The following is a 23,521-nucleotide window of genomic DNA, read 5'->3' as shown; positions in this document are numbered from 1 at the left end:
CATTGCCTTAGCTGAATCTTCAGAGCATTCCCTAGCTTTTCTTAACATGGAGTTAAACAGCATTCGGGCTCACATACACCTGAAAATTAGTATTTTTGGGAAAGTGTGGCTTATGTGGGTGAGTGTCAGAGGAAAAAATATCCAGCTCTCCCCTTTCCTTACTGTCTATAGTTCAAATAAGCTACCATGTCTTATGACTTTATTTGGGTACTAGGAATGTAAGCAAATGTTCACATATTCTAGTTCCATTTGATCTGCACTTTTGTAATTTTATCTCATGCTTTTTTTTAAAAATGAACATTACATCTACTTTCCTAAATCCATATGTTTTCTGAAGAATATTCCTTAAGAAGATTCCCAAGGCAAGGACCAGACAAATTTATCAGAATTCAACAACTCCCCCTCCCCTTGTTTGCTGTTCCTTGTTTCCTTGGCACCCAAAGGACAACAGAACAGCTGATCCAATGGCAGAGTTATTGCGGAAACTCTACTTTGTAAAGATGTACTGTAACATAAGCTTACTATTCAGAGGCTGAGTGGTGCTGGTAATGCTGTCTCCTTGGAACTGAAGCCAGCCTTTTGTAATCTAGACTATCATCTAGTCTGATGAAAGAAGAAGGAAGGGCAGAGTCACCCGGGGACAATGAAAAAGGTAGGGGGGCTTGGCAGAGCATTGGCAAAGGATGCTCTTGTTGTCTTCTATTATCTGTATGTGGTGGGTTAACTTTAATTGGTTAAATGTTAACATAGATTGCCTTATCCTAGTTGCACCTGCACTCTAGGATTAATGTAGCTTGACTTCATTTTAACTACTATGGCTCAATGTTTTTGGAATCGTGGGGATGATAGTTTTACAAGGTTTTTAGTTTTCTCTTGCAAAGACTGCTGGTGACTCTCCAAATTACTAGGATTCCATAGTACAATGTTCCCAAGCTTTGGTCCTCCAGATGTTTTGGACTTCACCTCCCATAATTCCTAACAGCTGGTAAGATGTCTGCGATTTCTGGGAGCTGAAGTCCAAAATACCTGCAGGAGCAGAGTTTGAGAGTCCGTGCCATAGTATTAAGCCATGGGAGTTAAAGTGGTATCAAACTGTATTCTACAGTTTAGATGCACCCCTTGTGGTAATAATGGGATACTGAAGGTTATTCCTTGAACAAGGGACTGCAGGATGTTGAATTTATGCAAATGTTGTTGAAAAGCAGGCCTCCAAAACCCATGACTGGAGGACCCTGATGTATGATCACAAAGGGTCCCACCACCGAAACCAAAGAATAAACGTTATCTCTTTCCCAACCCCATTCATGACCTTTGAACAGTTGCACTAAGACACCGGGGGTGGGGTGGGGGTGGGGGGGGGAGGGAGGGAGACACCCAGGGTTAATCCAATCACTCCCCCAGGCTGGTTCTGTCCTGAGGAACAATCACCTGGCACCCAACCCTTCTATTGAATAATGAATTAATCTCTTACCACCCTGAGAGCCCACCAAGCCACCTATTGCAATGTATTTGGCTTTCCCTGGGAGCTCATCAAAAGATTCTGTCACTCATTGTTCCCATGCGGGGATCCATTCCACCTAGGAAGAGTTAGCTCATCAGCAGAGACATCAGCCTTGGACTTAAGTTTAGTTGCCGTGACTGCCAATGTATTTCACTCTTTATCTTGCCCATTTAGTATGGGGTGCTGCAGCGACTGGGGGGCTGTGGTGGCTCAGTGGGTTAAACTACTAAGCTGCAGAACTTGCTGACTGGAAGGTCAGCAGTTCAAATCTACGGGATGGAGTGAGCTTCCATTGCTAGCCCCAGCTTCTGCCAATTTAGCAGTTTGAAAGCATGCAAATGTGGGTAGATCAATAGGTACTGCTTCGGTGGGAAGGTAACGGCGCTCCATGCAGTCATGCCAGCCACATGACCTAGGAGGTGTCTACAGACAATGCCAGCTCTTTGGCTTGGAAATGGAAATGAGCACCACCCCCCAGAGTCGGAACTGACTGGACTTAATGTCAAGGGGAAACCTTTACCTTTACTATAGGTGTCTCAAATCTGTAAATGTATTTAAGTGATAAAGGTATGGACACAAAGAGGATTCTTTACTTTTTGTTTGATGAAAATCTAGATCCAATACCAGTCTTCCAGAGACCCTCTCTCCAGTTTTTGACATTTTTTTTCTCCCAAATATCCAGCAAGTTGAACAAATGAATTCCACTCAATAAGAGTTATGTATGTGTTGGCTTAATATTTCACATTTGATTGCAAATGGTCTACTCCAGTGGTTCTCAGCCTGGGGTCCCCAGATGTTTTTTGGCCTTTAACTCCCAGAAATCCTAACAGCTAGTAAACTGGCAGGGATTTCCGGGAGTTGTAGGCCAAAAACATCTGGGGAGCCCAGGTTGAGAACCACTGGTCTACTCTAACTGGGACTACAGTTGGAATCAAGTTTTAATTTCTACTTAATTGTTGACATGCCATTTAAATCTTAGATGAGTCCACTTAGAACCTTCAATGTAATCACTTAGGTGAGAAATGCCTTAATTTCTGCCTCCCGACAAATAATATCTTGAGGTCATTAGTGTCTTAATCAACAAATTGTTCACTGCACAACACATTAACCACATTTTAAAGAATATATGTGGCTAAACAATCAGTTTCGCTGAGAAAGTCTGGAATTCATAATAACCAAGCAGACATAATCAGTGCTAAATTAGCACTGATTATGTCTGCTTGGTTATTTCAATCTAACCTAATTTTATCATCAAACCTAATTTGATTTGGCTGTCTCAGAAAGTAATACCTGGTTTGAGTATCACAGAATCATAGAGTTGGAATGGACCATGAGGGACATCTAGTCTGACCCCCAGCTATGCAGGAAAACACAATCAAAGCACCAAAGTTATCGAGAAATCGTACCCCCCTTCCCAAATATGAATTGTACCAAATCATATAAATTCCCATGAACTGGCAAAGCCACAGCCTTGCAATGCCCAGTGGGCTGCTTCATTTACCTCACCTTTTTCTTCTTTCATCAAAACTCACCCTAGGAAGCAGACCAACCACACACCAGAAGGAATTTGCACAGTCTCTTTACTAAACATATCATCTTGGGGAAGTCAGCCTGTGAGTCCCCAGATGTTTTGGCCTTCTACTCCCAGAAATCCAATCAGTTGGTAAACTGGTTGGGATTTCTGGGAGTTGTAGGCCAAAACACTTGGTGACCCACAGGTTGAGAACCACTGGTCTAGAAAGATAGCTAAGCACCCCCAGTCTTCTTGAGACAATCAGAGATGAGCCAAACCCATTCATAAATTTCCTCCATTCATGAACCTCCAGAGTCCGCCTTACTCCCCGGCATGCATTCATAATTTCAAGGGGTTTATTCATAAATTTCTATTTAATATTTTTCTTGCAATGTCAGAAGATTTTCTTTTCTAGATCCCACAATCCTGAAACGACAAAATAGGTGATGTCTCTCCCCTTTCTTTCCAAAGTTGTAGCCTGGAATGTCTGTCTAGCTTCAGTTGGATGTGTGTACTCAATCTGCATAATCACGTCACAATAAGACAAGGGGTGAGAAGAAGAGGTGCTTAATGCATACACTTAAAAGCACTCCCCATTCCCTTATATGAGATCCGTACTAACTCCATTGACTTAATCTTTTCCCATTGATAAATTCAAATTTCACTGATATATTTTCTGAAAAGTTTTTCTGACATTCATTGACGTCTGCTGATGAGGCTCAATGCACAAGTTGTGGGAGAGGTTTCACCCACTGTACTGTTTATCACTCATAATTACTCATTGTCTGTACTGAATCCCCTCCTTTGTGTATAACCAAACTAAAGAGTTAAGATAATCAGGAACTCATTGACATGTGTCCACGACACATTCCTGTGGTTTACACCCCTATTGTGGGTGGAACAATGAATGGACTAAGACTTTGAATTCAACAAATGACAGCTGTTTATTTTTTCCACCACTGGAGAACACCAACTGGTGATGACATCAGAGGGAATCCCTAGCCAATGAGAGCCTGGATACTAGCAGGGCCGTTTCTCAAGCAATCAAGGGCCAGCATGGGTATTCCAAATGGCTGTCAAAATGAATAAATATGCTCTGTATTTCATCAGATCTTTGAGAGCACAGGCTCTGTTCTGGCATCCTTTTGGACCTGAAAGAATAAACCTCTGTTCTTTTTGCCTTCAACTCGGTTTGTGTCCTGATTCGACCCTGGTGAAGCGTGACATGCCAGGCTCCAGACCCGCGATTTTAGTGGTTGCGGAAATCAGTCAACTGCAAGATGGCCCGTTAGCCTCAATGTGTGGTAATAGAGCTCCCTCTATGGACAGTAGCATTCATATAATAGGAGTAAAGAAGCTATATAACCTGCAACTAAACAGTCAAGAAAAATAACATGCATGACTGTAACATGTTTTCACAAAAGCATGTTACAGTCAGGAAATCATACTAGAAAATAACCACACAGGGCATGTGTTAAAATTCATATTGTTATGTTTCTAGGCATCTTCAGCTCTTTTCAAACATCTTTGTCTTCCAGAACCAAGCAACGATAAAATAAAATCTACTGGACTTCAGGAACAAGACTCAACGTTAAATGTCGTCCCGGATAACAATGGCAGTCAAGAAAACCCAGACACACCGAGTAAGACATCCACAGAGTGCAGCCCTACAGAGTATGTGCCAGATGCATAAACAGTCAGCCCAGAATTAGTTAATTCAGTTGAGTAATAAATAGGTAATTTTCCCCTTCCTTTTTGTTTTTGTCAGGTGTAAATCTTCACTGATATCAAATTCTGGTCCTGCGGCTTCTCCTCAACAACCTAGTATTCCTTCCCATGAAACAAATGTGGTAGAAGAAAGTAGTCAGTTAGTTAAGCATCCAAGTTCCTCCCCACGTGAGTAAAGTCGCATAAGTATTCAGATGCAATGCAAAGAGCTTATTGGAAGCATAGTATTAACACTACTCTATTATACACATCTCATAGGGGGCACCTTCACTATAAGGTTAGTGCTGTTTGACACCACTTTAACAGCCATGGCTCAATGCTATGGAATTCTGGGAGTTATAGTTTGATAAGGCACTAGCATTCTTTGATAGAGTAGGCTTAAATGTAAAACTATACATTCCAGGATTCCACAGCATTAAGCCATGACCGTTAAAGTGGTGTCAAGCTGCAGTGTAGATGGCCCCTAGGTTTTCTTAATCCCCATCATGTACACTAATAATAAATTTAGGTCCAAGATTTTATGTGTTACTGTGGAAAGGAAATTTATTTTGTTACTTGATACAGATGCCATGAATGAAGCTGCTATTAATTGTGAGACAACTTTGGAGTAGGAGTTCTTCTTATTGTTTCTTGAATTCATGGGTGATTATTCTGCTAAAATCTTTATTTTAAAATGGAAACAGAAACCACAGTGGGTTCCTAATCCAGAATCATATTGATGACAATTCTAATCGCTGTTTTACCAAAGGTCCATCTAACAAATGCCTCTGATGGTTGTTGGGAGGCTAACACCATTCTGAGTTCATTAGAGCCAATGAGGCAACTGAGTACTGGTACAAATGTGATACATATGTGAAGCTGTCATATATACTCGGACCATTTAATGCAGTCTGAAGCTAGCTTTAAGCTGTAAGTGCTAGAAAAAATGCTATGAATGCACGTAAAATAAAGACCTTAATGCACAACCAGTTTCTTCGTCCATCTAACTAAGCAAGCACTTGGCTCATCAGAGTGGCTCTGATGCCTTCAAGTAATCTGTGTGCAAAATGGGTATTTTATCACTGCATAATGTTTCCTTCCTGGGTTGCTGTGAGTTTTCCAGGCTGTATGGCCATGATTTAGAAGCATTCTCTCCTGACACTTCACTCACATCTATGGCAGGCATCCTCAGAGGTTGTGAAGTCTGTTGGAAACTAGGCAAGTGAGGTTTATATATCTGTAGAATGTCCAGGGTGGGAGAAAGAACTCTTGTCTGTTGGAGGCAAGTGTGAATGTTGCAATTGACTATACAGAGAATACAGGCTACACAGACTACACAGAGAAGCCATTGAAATCCACAAGCATGTGGACATTTTCAACAGAAAGGAGGAAACCATGATAATGAACAAAATCTGGTTACCAGTATTGAAAAACTTTAGAATCAGGACAGTAAATAAAGAACAACACTCAAGACAGGGAATTCCAGGCATGAAACAATCAGGGCCAGCTAACACCTCCCAGCAAAGATTTCCTCCAGGTAGGAAGCAGCCAGGTTTTGAAGCTGCAATGCTAATCAAAGTGGCTAATTGCAACATTCACACTTGCCTCCAACAGACAAGAGTTCTTTCTCCCACCCTGGACTTTCCACAGAGATATATATATATATATATATATATATATATATATATATATATACCCCACTTGCCTAGATTCCAACAAACCTCACAATCTCTGAGGATGCCTGCCATAGATGTGGGTGAAACATCAAGAGAGAATGCTTTGGGAACATGGCCATACAGCCCAAAAAACTCACAGCAACCCAGTGATTCCAACCACGAAAGCCTTTGACAACACATGTTTCCTTCCTGTCTCACATTTCTATATGTCCATACACATCATTGTGCTGATAAGGGCCTGTGTGTGTGTGTTCATTCACTCCGTTATCTCTGACTCTTTGTGACCTCATGGACCAGTCCACGCCATAGCTCCCTCTCGGCCATCACTGCCCCCAGTTCCTTCAAGATCAAGCCAGTCACTTCAAGGATACCACCCATCCATCTTGCCCTTGGTCGGCCTCACTTCCCTTTTCCTTCCATTTCCCCAGCATCATGATCCTTTCCAAGCTTTCATGTCTTCTCATGATGTGGCCAAAATACTTCAACTTTGCCTCTAATATCCTTCCCTAAGAAGGATAAGGGCCTAAGAACCCTAAAGTATTTAGAACAGATCTCTTCTGATTTTGTAAGATAAGCAGGTCAAGCCTGGTTAGTATTTTGATGAATACTAGGTACTGTCAATTATATTTCAGATGAACTAGCAAAACCACCTCTGAGAGTCCCTTGCCTAAGAAAACTCTGACATTCATTATCTGTCTTCAAATCACCATGTCGATAGGTGATTTGAAGGCTTGTACACACACAGACACACATTGTGCTGTAGAGAAGTGCACATACAAATCTACTGTCAACAAATGTACATACATACCCTATATGGTATTAAATGCTGGAATCTGACCACTGGTTCAAAAGAGGGTTCCCGAACCATGAACCCTGTTATTTTGAAATGAATGATTAAATTTTGGGACGGTTTTCTAAATGCAGCGTTTTCACAGTTTATTTCCTCTTCCTCCCCCTTTAGAGGAAAATGTGAACTCAAGCTTAGAATGGACCTTTTATCCAACGTCTGGTAATATTACTTATTATACAGGAAAGAAGTGTATCTTTGATGGTATCTACATGCGAAACAAAACCACCTCAACAGAAAAGACATTGGAGATGTGTACAGGAAGGAAGAAATTTGGTAACGCCCCCCAATGGTGTTATACTTAAGCTTATTATCTTAAACTACAGTTTTCCAAACTGTGCATTGCAACATGTTAGGGTGTTGACTGCAGTGTGTATGCGTGTCGTACAAATGTAACATGAAACCCTTGGGTCTATATGATATAAGCAATAAATCTTTTTTTAAAAAAAACATAGATGAAAGGTTTACATAATAGATCTTGTGATATACATTTTGTTATTGCAACTTATGTATGTGCCTGTATCTCTTATAAGGGGTTGGTTTAACCCACAGTTTGTAGTAAAACTGAATTACTGTGTTGCAAAATGATGCATGACTAAAAAGTGTGTCGCCAACATGAAATGCTTGGAAAGCTCTGTCTTAAAGCATTGATGGCATTCCAAATCTTGGATTTAAGGTTTTGGATATTTATATTCAGATTTTCTACTGGGAATACATACATTCAAATTGTACCAGTTACAACATTTTCAAACATATAGATAATTCGTATTTTCTTCTAGCTATGTAGCCAGCTCTTAGAAGATTACATGAAGGACTACTTTAATCTTTCAGGTTTTGATTTATCGCATTAGGGTTTGTTTGTTTTTTGCTGTTGTTCATACCGTTTTTTGGAGTCATGGCAAGTCATCATAGTTAATTTTAAGCATTTTAATGAGAATGAGGTAAAGATTACATTTTAACTTTTTCCATAATGTGACTTCAAAATGTTACGTTGAAGGTTTGTTTTGGGAAATTTGTGGTCCTTTTAAAATTAGTAACATGCTACTAATGAGATCCTGTATTAAAGGATAGGCCATAAGTCAACTGGAATGGCAAGATAATGACTCCAATAGGCATTAATGCCACAAATAATGAGAAACCAACTTTTAATGAAAATTTATTAAGAAAGACATCAGAATTGGACTTACAAAATCTGATATGCATGGGTGATTGGAATGTAGTTGCTGATCCTAACAAAAATAAATTCTAGTAAAAGGATTTAGGAAGATCAAGGGACCACAATTGGAAACTGCCCAGAATATTTTTAAATATACAGAATATTTTTGGTTAATTGATGGTTGGGGATATTTAGCCAAATTCCAGAGACCATACTTTTTCCTCAAATCATCATGAATATTTCTCGAGGTTGGATGTCTAATAATGTGGCCTACCTAGGATGGGCTTTTTGCCCAATCTTTTTCAGATCATAATCCACACTGTGATGTTTCTGAAAACAGAGCTAATGTAGTTTGTTCTGTTTTGCTGGGCATAGCACAGTGGGCTAAACTGCTAGCTGCATAAAGTCCTGCCAATCAAAAGATCAGCAGTTTGAGTCCAGGTTGGAGTGAGCACCCGCCATTAGCCCCAGTTCCCTGCTCACCTAGCAAATCAAAAGCAGAAATGCAAGTAGATAAACGGGTACCGCTTTTAGCGGGGATGCAATAAAAGGTGCCCTTAAGGACACCAATCGGGAGGACGTCTAAGAATGACAAAGCTCCTTTTAGTTTAATGTTTTAGAATTATGTTTTAGGCCCCATCTACACTGCCATACAGAACTTAAATTATATGACAACAGATGGAGTCGTTTTTCGTTTTAGATTTAGTTATATATTTTTATATTATATATATGGCACAGTGGCTTAAACTGCTGAGCTGCTGAACTTGCTGACTGAAAGTTTGCCGGTTCGAATCTGGGGAGCAGGGTGAGCTCCTGCTGTTCGCTCCAGCTTTTGCCATTCTAGCTGTTCGAAAACATTCAAATGTGAATCGATCAATGGGTACCGCTCCAGCAGGAAGGTAATGGCGCTCCATGCAGTCATGCCGGCCACATTACCTTGGAGGTGTCTACAGACAATGCTGGCTCTTCGGCTTAGAAATGGAGATGAGTACCAACCCCCAGAGTTGGACATGACTAGACTTAATGTCAGAGGAAAACCTTTTTCCTTTACGTATATATCTTTCTGTTTTTTCTCCCATTCTTTTTGCTTCTTTTTTCTTTCTGATCTCTCTTCTTTAATGTGCATTACTTTGTGAATCAGATTGTTGTGTTAAAATTAAAAATAATTAAAAATTAGAATGTGGGGCTATGGCCATCCTCTAACGCATATTATCACCCCTATTCTCCACCAACTTGACCATTTACTGGCTGGTGGAAAAAAGGAGTGGAGTGGAGTTGGAAATGTATCTCGCTGTTTGCCTGTAGCTGGTTGCAAAGTGATGACATGATTCTTTCGAGTTCCAAAGAACCACCAGAAGGTCCTGGAGATGCTTTGTCGCTTTGTGTCCAAATGCAGGTACTTAATTAGATTGAATGGGCATAGATCCAATGAGAATAGATTATTGCTGAACATTAGGAGAAACCCTTTAATTGTGTGAGTAGTTGGAAGTGGAGCCAATTGGCTTGGTAGGACCTATCTGGACATCTTTAAACAGAAAGTGGATAGTTCTAGCTTTGGATTCTATTTGGATTTTGTTAATATTGCCCATTTGCTTTGTTTATTATCTCATGTTGTTAGCCGCCCTGAGTCCCCACAGGGAGAGAGGGTGGGATACAAATAAAGTTTTTACTACACTAGTGAAATCTCCCTCTAAGCTGTTATGTTCAATTAGCTATGCGATATTTCAACTTCCATGCAAATTTAAAGGAAAAGTTGTTTAAATTATACCCCAGAGATAAAATGACAAAGGTGGCATTCTTTTTGAAGTTATTTACCAGGGGCTGCCTGATTGTAGTGGACAGGGCCAAATCCAGTGGACACCTGCTTAGACACCAAGTGTGAAATGAGGCCCAAAAACTGCTATGGGAAGGAGGAAATGTATGAGAAACCTCATAAGTTTAGGATCCAAGACTTGCCAATGATAAAAACTACAAGAAATGATTCTACTGTTTAAACTTTAAATATATACTTTTTGGTTTAGATCAGTGGTTCTCACCCTGTGGGTCCCCAGGTGCTTTGGTCTACGATTTCCAGAAATCCCAGCCAGTTTACCAGTTGTTAGGATTTCTAGGGATTGAAAGCCAAAACATCTGAGGACCCACAGGTTGAGAACCATTGGATTTAGATCAACATACCTATATTTGAATTAATATTTTAGAATGTATGTCCATACATCTTCTTTTGGAGGGGGACAGATTTCTAAATACAAATGGGCCCAGATTCATGATTTAAATATACCTTTCTTTGCAACCATAGTGGATGAAATTGCTTCCAGAAATGGCATTCCATTGGTGACACCAGGTGACCACCCATACGCTACTCCAGAGCAAAGTCCAGACTTTCATAAAACAGGATCGACAAGATCACCTGTGTATTTTGGGAGGCAAGTTTTCCTTTCTTTCATCTATTTGTTAATTTTATATTTGCCTTTATGTTAAGGATGACTAGATAGATAGAGAGATAGAGAGAGAGAGAGAGAGAGAGGGAGAGGGAGGGAGGGAGAGAAACATCAAAAAAGCATACAATGAAAACAGTCAAAAAGTCATTCAGTACCCAAGCAGTTATTGCCATAGGGGCCAGTATCGTAGACAGAGCTTAAAGAGCAGGCGGAGAGTATGCATCCCACCTGCCTCCTGAAGAATCTTTGGGCTTGTCATTTGGGGAGGGACATTTAAAATGCTCAGCCAGAGATATCCTGGGTCTCACTAAACTACAACCCCCAGAATTCTGCAGGAGGCGGCCATAGGATTTCAGATGGGATACACTCTCTTTACCTATTCTTTACGCTCTAGTGCAGTGGTTCTCAACCTGTGTGTTCCAGATGTCTTCGTCTTCAACTCCCAGAAATCCTAACAGCTGGTAAACTGGCTGGGATTTCGGGAGTTATAGGCCAAAATACCTGGGGACCCACAGGTTGAGAACCACTCCTCTAATGTGATAGAGGTGCAAGACAGTGTACAAGCCAAAGGGAAGAAAAAGGGTTTGCCAATCACCAGAGGACTAGTAGAAAGAAAGTCAATTCAGATTGCTTTATCGGGGAACCCCATTGAGACCCCATGAGTGGCCACCAAGGAAGTGATGTCTTGGATCCCCACCAAATACACCTCTGGTCATGACATAACTGAAAGTAGAAGCTCTCTTGAACATCTCAGGGCCCTTCTATACAGACTCTAAAATGTAGAAGTTACTGGGTTAAAAGTGTGTGTGTGTGATGGGGTGGCGGCTAAAAGACACTAGTGGTAAATCCACACTGATTCACAGTAACAGATGAAAACATGTGTTTAAAAGGTCCAATGATATCCTGATTCCAGGAAAATGTGCATATTTGCATCACTGTATATCCCTGCAGTCATGCAAATCATGTACTTCCCTCCCCCCGTGTAGACTGCTCCAGCACATGTGAGTTTTTAAAAAGCCTGAAACAGCTGATTAGCTGATTGGTCGGTCAAACCGACACAGGGAGACTCAAGGGAACCACAAGAAGAAAGTAATTAGACCTCTCTGAAACTTTTTATTTTAAACTTATAATATTAAACTGAGCTTAAATAAGAGAGAAATCCGGCAGAAGTTTTTTAAAAATTTACTTTGTTACGCGTTTGACCTCATATGCACACATGTGAATCAGCTTATATTTATATAAAGATATTCACATGTGTGCATATACAGTCCAGCGCATAACAGAGTGATAAAAAAAAACCTTTCTCTGGATGTCCCCTGTCTGCCCTCCATTTAGTTCCAATACAGAGGAAGCCTGCGAGGATGCCAGTGAACCCAATCCTGGGACTAATAGGTCTGTGTGGGGACCTGCAGTCAGGTCCCGGAATTTTTTACCCCCCAATTTAAAACACAGGTTTTGGCACTGTCTGGAAGCGCCTTATAACTCGGGCAGGTAAGAATGCAGCCTTTCAAATAGCATGCTTCAGATAGCCTCACAGAGATGGCTTTATGCTTGAACTCTCTACAAAATGCTATTCCACATTTTTTGCTAATATTCATTCAGATTTCACTGCAAAACATCATAATGTTTCTTCAGTCTTTCATGGACTTCCTGTGATGATATCACACCGTCTCCCCAAGAGTCTTCAGACTCTAGGTTGAGAACCACTGGTTTAAACTGTGGGTCCTGACCCCAAATGGAATCCTCTTAGCTTTATGTTGTGGTACCAAACATTTTTGTAACAGTAAAGGTTTTCTGTCTGTCACCTAGTAGCTGTTTTAGACATTTACACAAATCTGTTGTGTAACTAGCAGTCACTAGTGGAAAAGCTTCAGAAGTCCTGGTCTAGACTACAGCTTCTTAAATTGTAGGTTGCAGCCCCATTTGGAGTTCCCTAATTGAATCTAGAAGTTGCAAAATTTCTGTCTAACTTGTCACCTTGCAGATTTTTTGAACATTTACATGAATTCAGGGGGAAACTTGAGATCCAACAGAGTATTCTTCTACTTGTGGCTGCAAACCAAGCATGCCAGCATGGCAAGAAAAATGTCAAAGATGCTCTACATCCTGCATTATCAAATATTCAGCCAGAATCTGTTTTTTTAATGTAAAATCATCTCTAAATTTGATTCAGAAGGGAAAACTGTACATTTAAATAGAAAATTTGTCAGACTTTGAGAAAAAAAGAGGTGAATTTTAATATGGAAAATAACTCATTTCCATGGAAAACAGTTCCAGGCATCCCATATTATGGATATGGGGTGAGCTCCCGCTCTCAGCCCTAGCTCCTGCCAACCTAGTAGTTTGAAAACATGCAAATGCGAGTAGATAAATAGGTACCGCTGTCGCAAGAGAAAGGCAAGAGAAGCTCCAAGTAATCATTCTGTCCACACAACCAGGAGGTAACAACACAGGCTCCTCAGCCTGAAAATGGAGAACAACACCTCCCCAAAGCCAAAAATGAGCATCGCCTCTAAAGCCAGAAATGAAAGGAGAAGTCTTTGCCTTGTCTTTGTTGTGTATGTCATTGTATGTGATTATAACTAAGGCATTGAATGCTTGCCTCTGTCTGCTTAATATATATACTGTAATCTGCTCTGAGTCTGCTCTGAGTCCCTTTGGGGAGAAGGACGAAGTATAAATAAAGTGTATTATTTTATTATGACACAGCAAACAAGATAGATATGCTGGATTTCATATCACAAAATCACAAGTCGAACACTTCCCAAGTGTCTAGGACTGTGTGATGTATTTTCGGATGATGCACGCAGATCCCAGCAGGGTGGCCTTTTGCAGTTGGCAGATCGTAATTTTGTCAATGTCTGTTGTTTCCAAATGCCGGCTGAGATCTTTTGGCACGGCACCCAGTGTGCCGATCACCACTGGGACCACCTGCACTGGTTTCTGCCAGAGTCTTTGAAGTTCAATCTTGAGGTCCTGATAGCGGCTGAGTTTTTCCTGTTGTTTTTCGTCAATGCAACTGTCACCTGGGATGGCGACATCAATGATCCAAACCTTTTTCTTTTCCACAACTGTGATGTCTGGTGTGTTGTGTTCCAGAACTTTGTCAGTCTGGATTCCGAAGTCCCACAGTATCTTTGCATGTTCATTTTCCAATACTTTGGCAGATTTGTGATCCCACCAGTTCTTTGCTGCTGGAAGGTGGTACTTGAGGCATAAGTTCCAATGAATCATTTGGGCCACGTAGTTGTGCCTCTGTTTGTTGTCTGTCTGTGCAATTTTCTTACAGCAGCTGAGGAGATGATCAATGGTTTCATCGGTTTCCTTGCACAGTCTGCATTTTGGGTCATCAGCTGATATTTCGATCTTGGCCTTAATTGCATTTGTTCTGATGATGATGATGATGATGATGATGATGATGATGATGATGATATATATATATATATATATATATATATATATATATATATATATAGTAATCTGCTTTGAGTCTCTTTGGGGAGAAGGGCGAAGTATAAATAAAGTGTATTATTATTATTATTATTATTATTATTTAGCTTTTGTTTTTCTCTTCATAGTGCTGTGTACAAAAAAAAGTCAGATACATTCATACCACTTCAACGCTTGCCAGAAACTCCTAGGTATGTATGTAGTATTTTATATATGCACACACATACTTATACTCAATTAGCAGTTTTATGCTATCGTAAGTTATTTCCAGAATTTGCACACTGCATTAGTACACCCAAGGGGCTTTAGATTAATCTAGTGCATTTAGGATCTCATCACATTGCTTTCGGGAAATGTCCTAGGATGCTTCCAGGATTCTTCCTTGACATATCATACAATGCAAGGCTAGCTCCAGTGGGGCTCCATACAGAAAGTGTCCTGGCAGCATCCTAGGATGCTGCCCAGAGAACACAGGAAGTCTTCCTGTGTTCTCATTAAATAGAACAGGAGAAAACCGAGCCGCAATGCTTTCCCTGTGATGGGGAAAGTGCAATGCGGGATGCGGGGCAATGGTTTTCCTTGCTGTCTCATGGATTCACCACATTGCCTGGCAAATCCCCTGGTGTTGCCCGGCTTCAGGATCTCAGTGTGATGAAGTCCTTAATCTTGCAATAGATTAAAACATAAACACCATCATAAGGCCACAGCTCAAACTTGGAAAAAGTATTAAAGAATTACTATTTATAGGATCATATTATAAACAAATATGATGACATGAAGAGAGAATAAACTATTTTCAGTATGGGAGTTTTGTTCAGGCTGGCAGAAACTGCACATAGACATCGATCAAATTTGTCATCTACTACCTAGCTATGTTATAAGTAGGATTTACCATGTTCTGACTGTTCTTCATTTTTAAGTTGATCTGAAAGCAAAGCTGCATTCAGTTCATTGTTTGTCCTCACATTAGTCTACCTCATATTCATGTTTTCAGATGACAATATGTGTGCAAATGGTCACAAAAGTACAAGTTGTTCTCTGTCACCATGAAGGAGGTTGTATTTACAACCAATTTAAAATGGCCAGGATTTTCAACTTACCAATGGACTGTTCTTATCAAGAGTACTTACGTAACATTGCTTTAAGTTGAAAGCAATCCATTGTGAGGCAAAACAGACTTCTGCCATGAAACTGTGCCAATATGTTGATGTAAAACCATTCTGTGATATCATCCCAATTAGATGAGGAATAGGAACCACAGGGTCTCTGACCAACAAAGTATTGGTATTCTGAGGAAACTCTTCGGCTATATTAATATTCAATTAATTATGTGGCAGTTGGCACAAGTTTAAAATAAGTTGCATTCAGAAACCTAAAAGCTTCTTCATACAAAATCCTCACTTCCATCTAGGGCATGATTAGCCATGTGTGAAAAATGTATGTTTGTTTGGTTGGTGGTACAAATCATAGGAAGGTACAGATGTTGAGAGATTTTCTGATAGAGGTACATACTGTATAGCACAGCGTGTTAGCTACAGATGAGTAACTAATGCTAGCGACACACAATTTCTTCCACAGAAATAACATCCATGCAGCCAATTTAGTTTCATATGAAAGGATAGTATGAGACTCTTTCCCAGAGCTAAAACAGCTCAACAAAAAAGAACTGGGGGCATTAAAAAAACAATCCAGAAAGGTGATCAACATATAAAAAGCACAAAATCTTAAAAAGCATATAACCTTTAATTAGTTATTCATTAGTAGCTCCCAGAATTTACATAGAATAAATGTAATGGTTAACCAGTGACACCAATTTTCTACAGTGGTGGGACTGCATGTTCCTGTGAGATATGATAGAGGCCATTGCTGATGGTAGTACTGCTAGTGGGACCGTCCAGGTTAGATAGGTTTTTCCTGGGAAGTCAGGCTAAATGTTAAGAGTTATGCTTTTGGGGTAAACCTTGACCTGTTTCATGTCCTGGCTTTTGGTGGGGGCCTCAATCCGTTTTTTAGGAGCCTCTTGAAATTGGGAGGGCAGATATCTGTTTTTGGTTTGGGGCCCTGAAAGATCCGTTTTCTATTCGGACCATTATGGGGAGGCTTCCCACCCAGGCTACCCTTTCCAGTGCTGCAGAACACACTTTAAGGAGGCTTTTTACCTGGCTGCTGTTTCTACTGTAGAGTAAGAGATACTTGGTTGTAGGCACTGGCAGGCGCGCAAGCTTTTTCAAGCTTTCCTGTCTTGGGCCTTCTTGTGGTCCAAGGCACTCTCAGGATTTTCCTCCAGCACCAAAGTTCAAAAGCATCTATCTTCCTTTGCTCGGCCTTCCTTATGGTCCAGCTCTCGCATCCATAGGTTACTATGGGGAATACTATTGCTTTGACTATGTGGACCTTCGTTGCCAGTGTGATGTCTATGATGGATAGCATAGGGAAGGGTTAACACCTGGTGGCATTTGTTTGCTGCATGTTCCCTTGTTCAGAAGAATTCACTTTACTTTCTGTGATAATTGGATTTTGAAAAAAATGGCATCTTGTGGAAATAAGGATGGATTGCCACCTTGCTGTGGTGAGGGGGCTTGCGCGTTCCAATGAACCTGAGGGCACAACCACTGGAGTCAGGAGGGGCCACAGGGGAGGATCCAGACCAAGAACAATCTGAAGACCTTAAGACCTCAACGGCGGAGCAGGCGGAGGATAACATGGTACATGTTACAATGGCTGTGGAGGCGGAAGAAGGCTGCAACAGACTGAGAAGCCACCATCGTCGTGTTAATCACGCCACTGCTGGGACCTCACTCTGTGAAGATTGTGTGTTGACCAGCCGTGCACCGACCTCCACACATTAAAAAAACTCACGAACAGGCATCTTCCAAAAAAAAAAAAAAACCAACAAAAGTCCCATGGCAATCAGAGAGTGGCGACGGGGGGAGGACTGTGAAATCTGGAAGTCTCTAGACACAGATGGCACATGGGTGGTGGATATGGACTCAGCCGTTCTACCTCAAGGTCCAAGGCAGTTGAGTACTCCAGCATCTGTATCCATGACTGAGCAGCTCTTTTTAGGATCTGCTCTGCTCACCCCACATGGGGAAGGGGCTAGAAAAAACATAGTCTGCTTCTCTTATCCCTGACTGCACTGCCGTGTCCAGAGGGGTCACCACTCTGCGGCCAAAAAAGAGAAATGAACTTTGGAACGTGGAACGTACGGACACTGTTTGATAACCCTGACAGTGAACACCCCAAACGCAGGACTGCTATCATTGCAAGGGAGCTGGGACGCTTTAACATCGACATAGCAGCCCTTCAGGAGACCTGGAGAGCAGGAGAGGGACAGCCGAAGGAAGAAAAGGGAGGCTACACCTTCTTCTGGAAGGGACTGCCTGAAGAAGAGCGAAGAATACACGGAGTTGGCTTTGCGATCAGAAGTGACCTGGTGAAGCACCTGACTGAAGCACCCACTGGCATCAACGAACGACTTTCAACCCTCTGAATTAACCTTGCCAAAAACCAACAGGCAACCATCATATGCGCCTATGCACCAACTCTAGATGCTGACGAAGACATCAAGGAAAATTTTTATTGTCAGCTGGACACTGTCCTATCAGAGATACCTAAGCAGGAGAAAATCATCCTCCTGGGGGATTTTAATGCAAGAGTCGGACAGGACTCCGATCTGTGGCCAGGGATCATAGGAAAAGACGGGGTTGGAAACAGTAACTTGAATGGCATCTTGCTTCTCACCAAATGCGGAGAACACAACCTTGTCATCACCAACATTCTATTCTGCCAGAAAAAACAAGCTCAAGACATCATGGAAGCACCCCTGGTCAAAGCACTGGCACCTCTTGGACCATGTAATTACACATGACAGAGACTGCCGCGATGTGCTTCTCACAACAGCCATAACAGGTGCTGAGGACTGCTGGACAGACCACAGGTTAATCCGATCCACGATGGCTATCAAGATCGTCCCCAAACGCAGACTCCTAGGAAGAAAAATAAGGCGCAAAATGAACACCTAAGCCCTTCAGGAGCCCTCCAAACGAGCCCTTCTCCAAACAACACTCAAGGATCATCTACTCATAGAACACCCTGAAAATGTTGAGGAACATTGGAACAAACTGAAGACCTCCATCATCACAGCCTGCAAAGAAACCATTGAATATCAAACTAAGAAACATCAAGACTGGTTTGACGATAATGACAAAGAGATCCAACAGCTAATTGATAACAAAAGGAAAGCCTTCCAAACATAGCAGAGAGACACCAACTGTGCTGCCAAGAAAAAGATCTATGCCAGTGCAAAAGCTGAGGTCCAAAGAAGGACCAGAGAACTCGAGAACATCTGGTGGACAAAGAAGGCTGAAGAAATCCAACACTTTGCAGACACCCATGATGCTCAGGGATTTTTCAAAGCCACAAAGATTATTTACGGATCAAGAAACCATGGCATACAGCCTCTATGCTCATCAGATGGAACCAAACTTCTGAAGGACAAAACATCAATTGCACTACGTTGGAAAGAGCACTACCAGAACCTTCTGAATCACAGCTTCAATGTGGCTGAAGAGGCCTTCTCACAAATCCCGCAACAACAAACCAGGGATGAGCTTGCAGCACTGCCTAGTTTGGAAGAAGTCAGTAATGCCATCAGCCAACAAAAAAACAACAAAGCCAGCGGACCTGGTGGGATCCTTGCTGAAATCGTCAAAGAGGGTGGACCTGAGCTGATACAACAACTCCACCAGCTCACTGAAAAAGTGTGGATGACCGAGAAAATCTCAGCCGACGTCAAGTATGCCACTTTCATTACTCTTTTCAAGAAAGGGGACAGAACAGACTGTAGAAACTATCGTGGTATCTCCCTTCTAACCTCAGCTGGGAAAATCATCACAAACCGCCTTCTACCTGTCTCAGAAGACACCCTCCCAGAATCCCAGAATGGCTTCCGCCCCACCAGCTACAAGAAAAATGCAGGGAACAAAACCAACCTCTGTACATGGCATTCATTGACCTTGCAAAGGCATTCGACACAGTGAATCACAGCGCTCTCTGGACCATCCTCCAAAAAATTGGGTGCCCTGACAAATTTGTGAACATCCTGCGGCGCCTCCATGATGACATGATGGCAACAGTCTTGGACAGCAATAGCTCCCAAAGTGACCCATTTAAGGTGGAATCAGGTGTCAAGCAGGGATGTGTCATTGCCCCTACCTTATTTTCCATCTTCATCTCTATGATACTTCACCTTGTTGATAGGAAGCTTACCACCAGAGTGGAAATCATCTATCGGACAGATGGCAAGAGATTTAACCTCAGCAGACTGAGAGTCAAAACCAAGGTCACCACAACATCTGTTATAGATCAAGATCTGTCACAACTCAAGAACGGGAAACGTAATGTTGGTGGACAGGAAAAGAGATTTAAAGATGGGCTTAAAGCCAACCTTAAAAACTGTGGCATAGACACTGAGAACTGGGAAGCTCTGGCCCTTGAGCGCTCTAATTGGAGGTCAGCTGTGACCAGCAGTGCTGCGGAGTCCGAAGAGACACGAATGGAGGGCTTAAGGGAGAAACGTGCCAAGAGGAAGGTACATCAAGCCAACCCTGATCAGGACCGTCTTCCTCCTGGAAACCAATGTCCTCATTGCAGGAGAACATGCGGATCAAGAATAGGTCTCTTCAGCCACCTACGGACCACCCCCCAAGACCCCACAAATGGAGCACCATCATCCTCGGCCTACGAGGGATCGCCTAAGTAAGTAAGTGAGTGGCGTGAAAGCTTCATGTGAGACATCTTCCCCCCATTAAAACTCTTCCAGGAATGAATTTCCCTTACAAGGGGAAGATTTCTCTCATTTCCTGTTGTCTCATTCCTGTTTTTAACCATGAGTCGTTTGTAAGTTCAGGGTCTTTGTAACTTGGGGACTGCTTGTACTGTGTATTATTTTATATATGGATGTGTATTGGGGAAGATTATCGTGGATAAAATTATAGCCTGAAGCCTTTTTTAAAAAGCAGGGTTGAGTCTGGTCTTTTTAAAAGCAGGGATTGTACATCCTTAAATTTAATTTCTCCCATTCTTTGAAGCTGGCTACAATACTGTGTAGCTTTAACTCCCCCCTGTGGTGACTAAGCCTTTCCCAGATCAAGGGAAAGAGACAGTACAATGAAATCATATCCACAAAAACCTGAGGTTTAGAAAAGGCAACAATATTCTAATCTTTTTAAAGCCTTTTGAATTAACTTTAGTATTAACACACTATTTTTAATGTAATATATGTTCAGTTCAAAATCTTGTTTTGAAAGCAGCTTCTCAAATGTGTGAGACATTAGCAGAGTCTTCTGCAACTTCTTTCATGTTCACTTATATATGTTTACAGGTCACATGAAGAAATGGTACAGGTAAAGGCATTTTAATCTGCAGCGCCCTTACAGTCCAGCTGTCTTCTACCCATCATTTGGGTAGAACAGGAAAGGGGAGTTTATCCCTGGCCTCTCCTGCTGTTCCAAGGAAGATCACTCTCCACATCTGCTGCTTTTTAAAAACAGCTGTGTGTGTGTGTGGGGGGGATTTCATCAGCATTTCAAGCAGAAGGGCTGATCTGCTTCCATCCTCTGACAGTCTGTGAACTGATAGAGAGGGAAGCAAGTAGAGCTGGGTAGCAAGTAGGGTTGTGCATCTGGGGGAAATCTTGACCTGTTTTGTATCCCTGCTTTCGGCTCTGATCCATTTTTTGGGAGCATCTCGAAATCAGGAAGGCAGATATCTGTTTTTGATCTGGGTTGCCGAAAGATCAGTTTTCTATCGGGGGCTCCCCAGGCTCCCCTTCCTTTGTGCTTGAATGAGGACATCCTATTTGGTAGCTACAAATCGAAAGCTAGGCTTATGATAGTGTAGCTGTTGAGGATTACCACCTACATTATTAACAACCAAACATGAGCCAACTCTTTCAGCCTGGCAGTGCCTCAACTAAAGAGACTCTGAAGCATTACAGACCAGAGGGCTGGGAAGTCACATCTGCGGTGTATTTCTGGCATATTGAGAGAAGGAGTTGTGGCAGGATCCTGAAAGGCCTCTCCAGCTGCCTGTTTCAATGCCCTCTGTCACCTGAAAAGTGTGGAAGATGAAATTTCTCACCATCCGGCGCCCCTTCTTCACATTTTGAGGATCTGATCCCAGATTATCAGATTTAAACTGGATTATATGAATCTCCACTGCCATATAATCTGGGATAAGAAGATAATCTGAGATCAAATCCTAAAATATAGAAGCAGTGTGGAAGGGACCCCAATCTGCAGTGATCTGACTTCAGTAGGGAGAGCTGCCTAACTAAAAAAGTAGATTTTTGGTGGTTGCCATCATAGGATGTAAGTATGGAGACAGAGATCTATTGTTAAGACTGATGCTCAACCTATGTGCAGTCAGCCTTCCTCGTTTGGAGGGGTTACAGGTAGCAAACCCCTGCAAATGTTTAAAAAGTGTATATTTCAAAAAAAGCTCTCTAGAAATCTGTCAAGCCCTTTCTACACTGCCATATAAAATCTAGATTTTCTGCTTTGAACTGGATTATATGTCAGTGTAGTCTTAGATAATTCAGGGCCTTTTCACACAGCCATATAACCCAGAATATTAAGGTAGAATATTGGAAAGGAGAAATGAAAATACAAATTAATGAATGGTATAAAGAAGTTTGGCGAATGGCACTGAATGACAAGCTAACATCAAATTTAAAAGTAAAGAAGGGATTATGGGAAAAATGATTTTGAAAGTATTTGGAGAAAATTTCTAGAAAAATTATTGGAAAAAGAAGACGGGAATTTACCTCCAAATGAAGAATTGAACTTTTGGTGGGACTACAGAAGAAGAGATGGCTCTGGGGAAGGGAAGCACAGGGGTGAATATAAATAAAAGAGGGGGAAATGTATAGAATATGTTTATATAATTGTAATTTTTTCTTAAATAATAATAATTAAAATAATTTTAAAAAGAATATTAAGGTAGAAAATTCCACAATATTTGCTTTGAACTGGGTTGTCTGAGTGCCATATATTCCTGTTCAAAGCAGAAAATGTGGGATTTTATTCAGCTGTGTAGAAGGGGCCCCAGTTCAAAGCAGATAATGAGCAGTATCTGATTTGATAATCTGGATTATACGGCAGTATAGAAGGGACCTCAGGTTGGATCTACATTGCTCTATATCCCAGGATCTGATCCCAGATTATCTGCTCTGAATAGGATTATATGAGTCCACACTGCCAGATAAACTGGGATCAGAAGCTGGGACATAGGGCAGTGTGGAATGGGCCTCATTCCCCCAGCACTACTCTAGGGCTAACTTGAGGCAAATGCTGACCAAAGACTTGCATTGAAGGACCAAAAGATTCCTAGGACAGAACAAAGTCATCAAATCTGCAGATAATCAGATCCTCAAAAGGATATGGAAGGCCAACTGTGTAATGATTGGGAAATGTGTGTACTTTCTAGAGAACACACAAATACAGTCAAAATAGGCACATTCTCTAAATCAGGCATATGTTGTGTGTATTTCCTTCTGCATGCTTTGCATGTGGTCTGTTGAATATGTAGATTGGCAAATTAGTTGATCAGCTCACATTCTGCCTACTTACATTTTCAAATATCACTTTGCAATACTCTTGTCTGATTTTTCTTCACTACTCTGTTCCCGTCAGTGTGCCTTTCCGTATCAAGGAGAAACAGCAAGAATTAGAAAGAGAGAAGGCGGAAGTGAGAAACCTGGACTACTGGAAGCCTGCTCCAACTTTGCTGCATTCTTTTTTTGCAAGCTCACTAAACAGAAGATTAACTTATCAATAATTTTAGATAGACCCTTCTTCATGCTGCATCTCACAGGGTCTAAAACATGTAACAAGTTATTTGTTATTAACTGCTCCCTCCATTCCCAAACCCAATCTGTCAACTCATTTGCCAACTGTCTTACATGTGATCTGCAATAAAGATTTTGTGTAGGAAGGATTTCATTCATTCATATCACTTTAAGGATTAAGTTAACAAAAGTTCCTGCTCGGTTGGTTATTTTTGCTGTTGTTCGAAAAATGATGAAACAGTTGTTGCACCTATTTTTTTTAACAGTTCAATTTCTATATAGAATTATATATATATAGACATCCAAAGTAAACTGAATTGTATTTTTCTGTTGCTATGCAGTGTTAAGGACAATATACAGGCAGTCTCCAAGTTACAAACAA

At 41.3% G+C, this 23,521-nt stretch overlaps 1 protein-coding gene across 2 annotated transcripts; it reads left to right on the top strand.

The window, feature by feature from the left end:
• Positions 1-429: 429 nt before the first annotated feature.
• On the top strand, positions 430-23,288 carry spats1 (spermatogenesis associated serine rich 1). 2 transcript variants are annotated; one of them, XM_062957238.1, is made up of 7 exons: positions 430-652; positions 4,553-4,688; positions 4,783-4,910; positions 7,428-7,520; positions 10,697-10,823; positions 14,417-14,479; positions 22,985-23,288. In XM_062957238.1, the coding sequence occupies exons 1-7, from the start codon at positions 607-609 to the stop codon at positions 23,127-23,129; spliced, it is 738 nt and encodes a 245-aa protein (XP_062813308.1). In that variant the 5' UTR covers positions 430-606; the 3' UTR covers positions 23,130-23,288. The 2 variants fall into 2 exon arrangements, with proteins under 2 accessions (XP_062813308.1, XP_062813304.1); XM_062957234.1 differs by having other exon boundaries at positions 432-652; positions 7,359-7,520.
• The last annotated feature ends 233 nt before the right edge of the window (positions 23,289-23,521 follow it).

Source organism: Anolis carolinensis, chromosome 1 (assembly GCF_035594765.1).
Source record: "Anolis carolinensis isolate JA03-04 chromosome 1, rAnoCar3.1.pri, whole genome shotgun sequence".
Lineage (NCBI taxonomy): Eukaryota > Metazoa > Chordata > Lepidosauria > Squamata > Dactyloidae > Anolis > Anolis carolinensis.
The sequence above is the reverse complement of the archived record's forward strand: the minus strand, read 5'-3'. Positions and strand labels throughout refer to the sequence as shown.

Bases quoted from the DNA above. Each gene is read 5' to 3' on its own strand.
- spats1 (XM_062957234.1), top strand. From the start codon at position 607: ATGAAAGAAGAAGGAAGGGCAGAGTCACCCGGGGACAATGAAAAAG. The intron at 653-4,552 runs GTAGGGGGGCTT...TTTGTCTTCCAG, and splicing joins ACCCGGGGACAATGAAAAAG to AACCAAGCAACGATAAAATA. The intron at 10,824-14,416 runs GCAAGTTTTCCT...TTCTCTTCATAG, and splicing joins TCACCTGTGTATTTTGGGAG to TGCTGTGTACAAAAAAAAGT.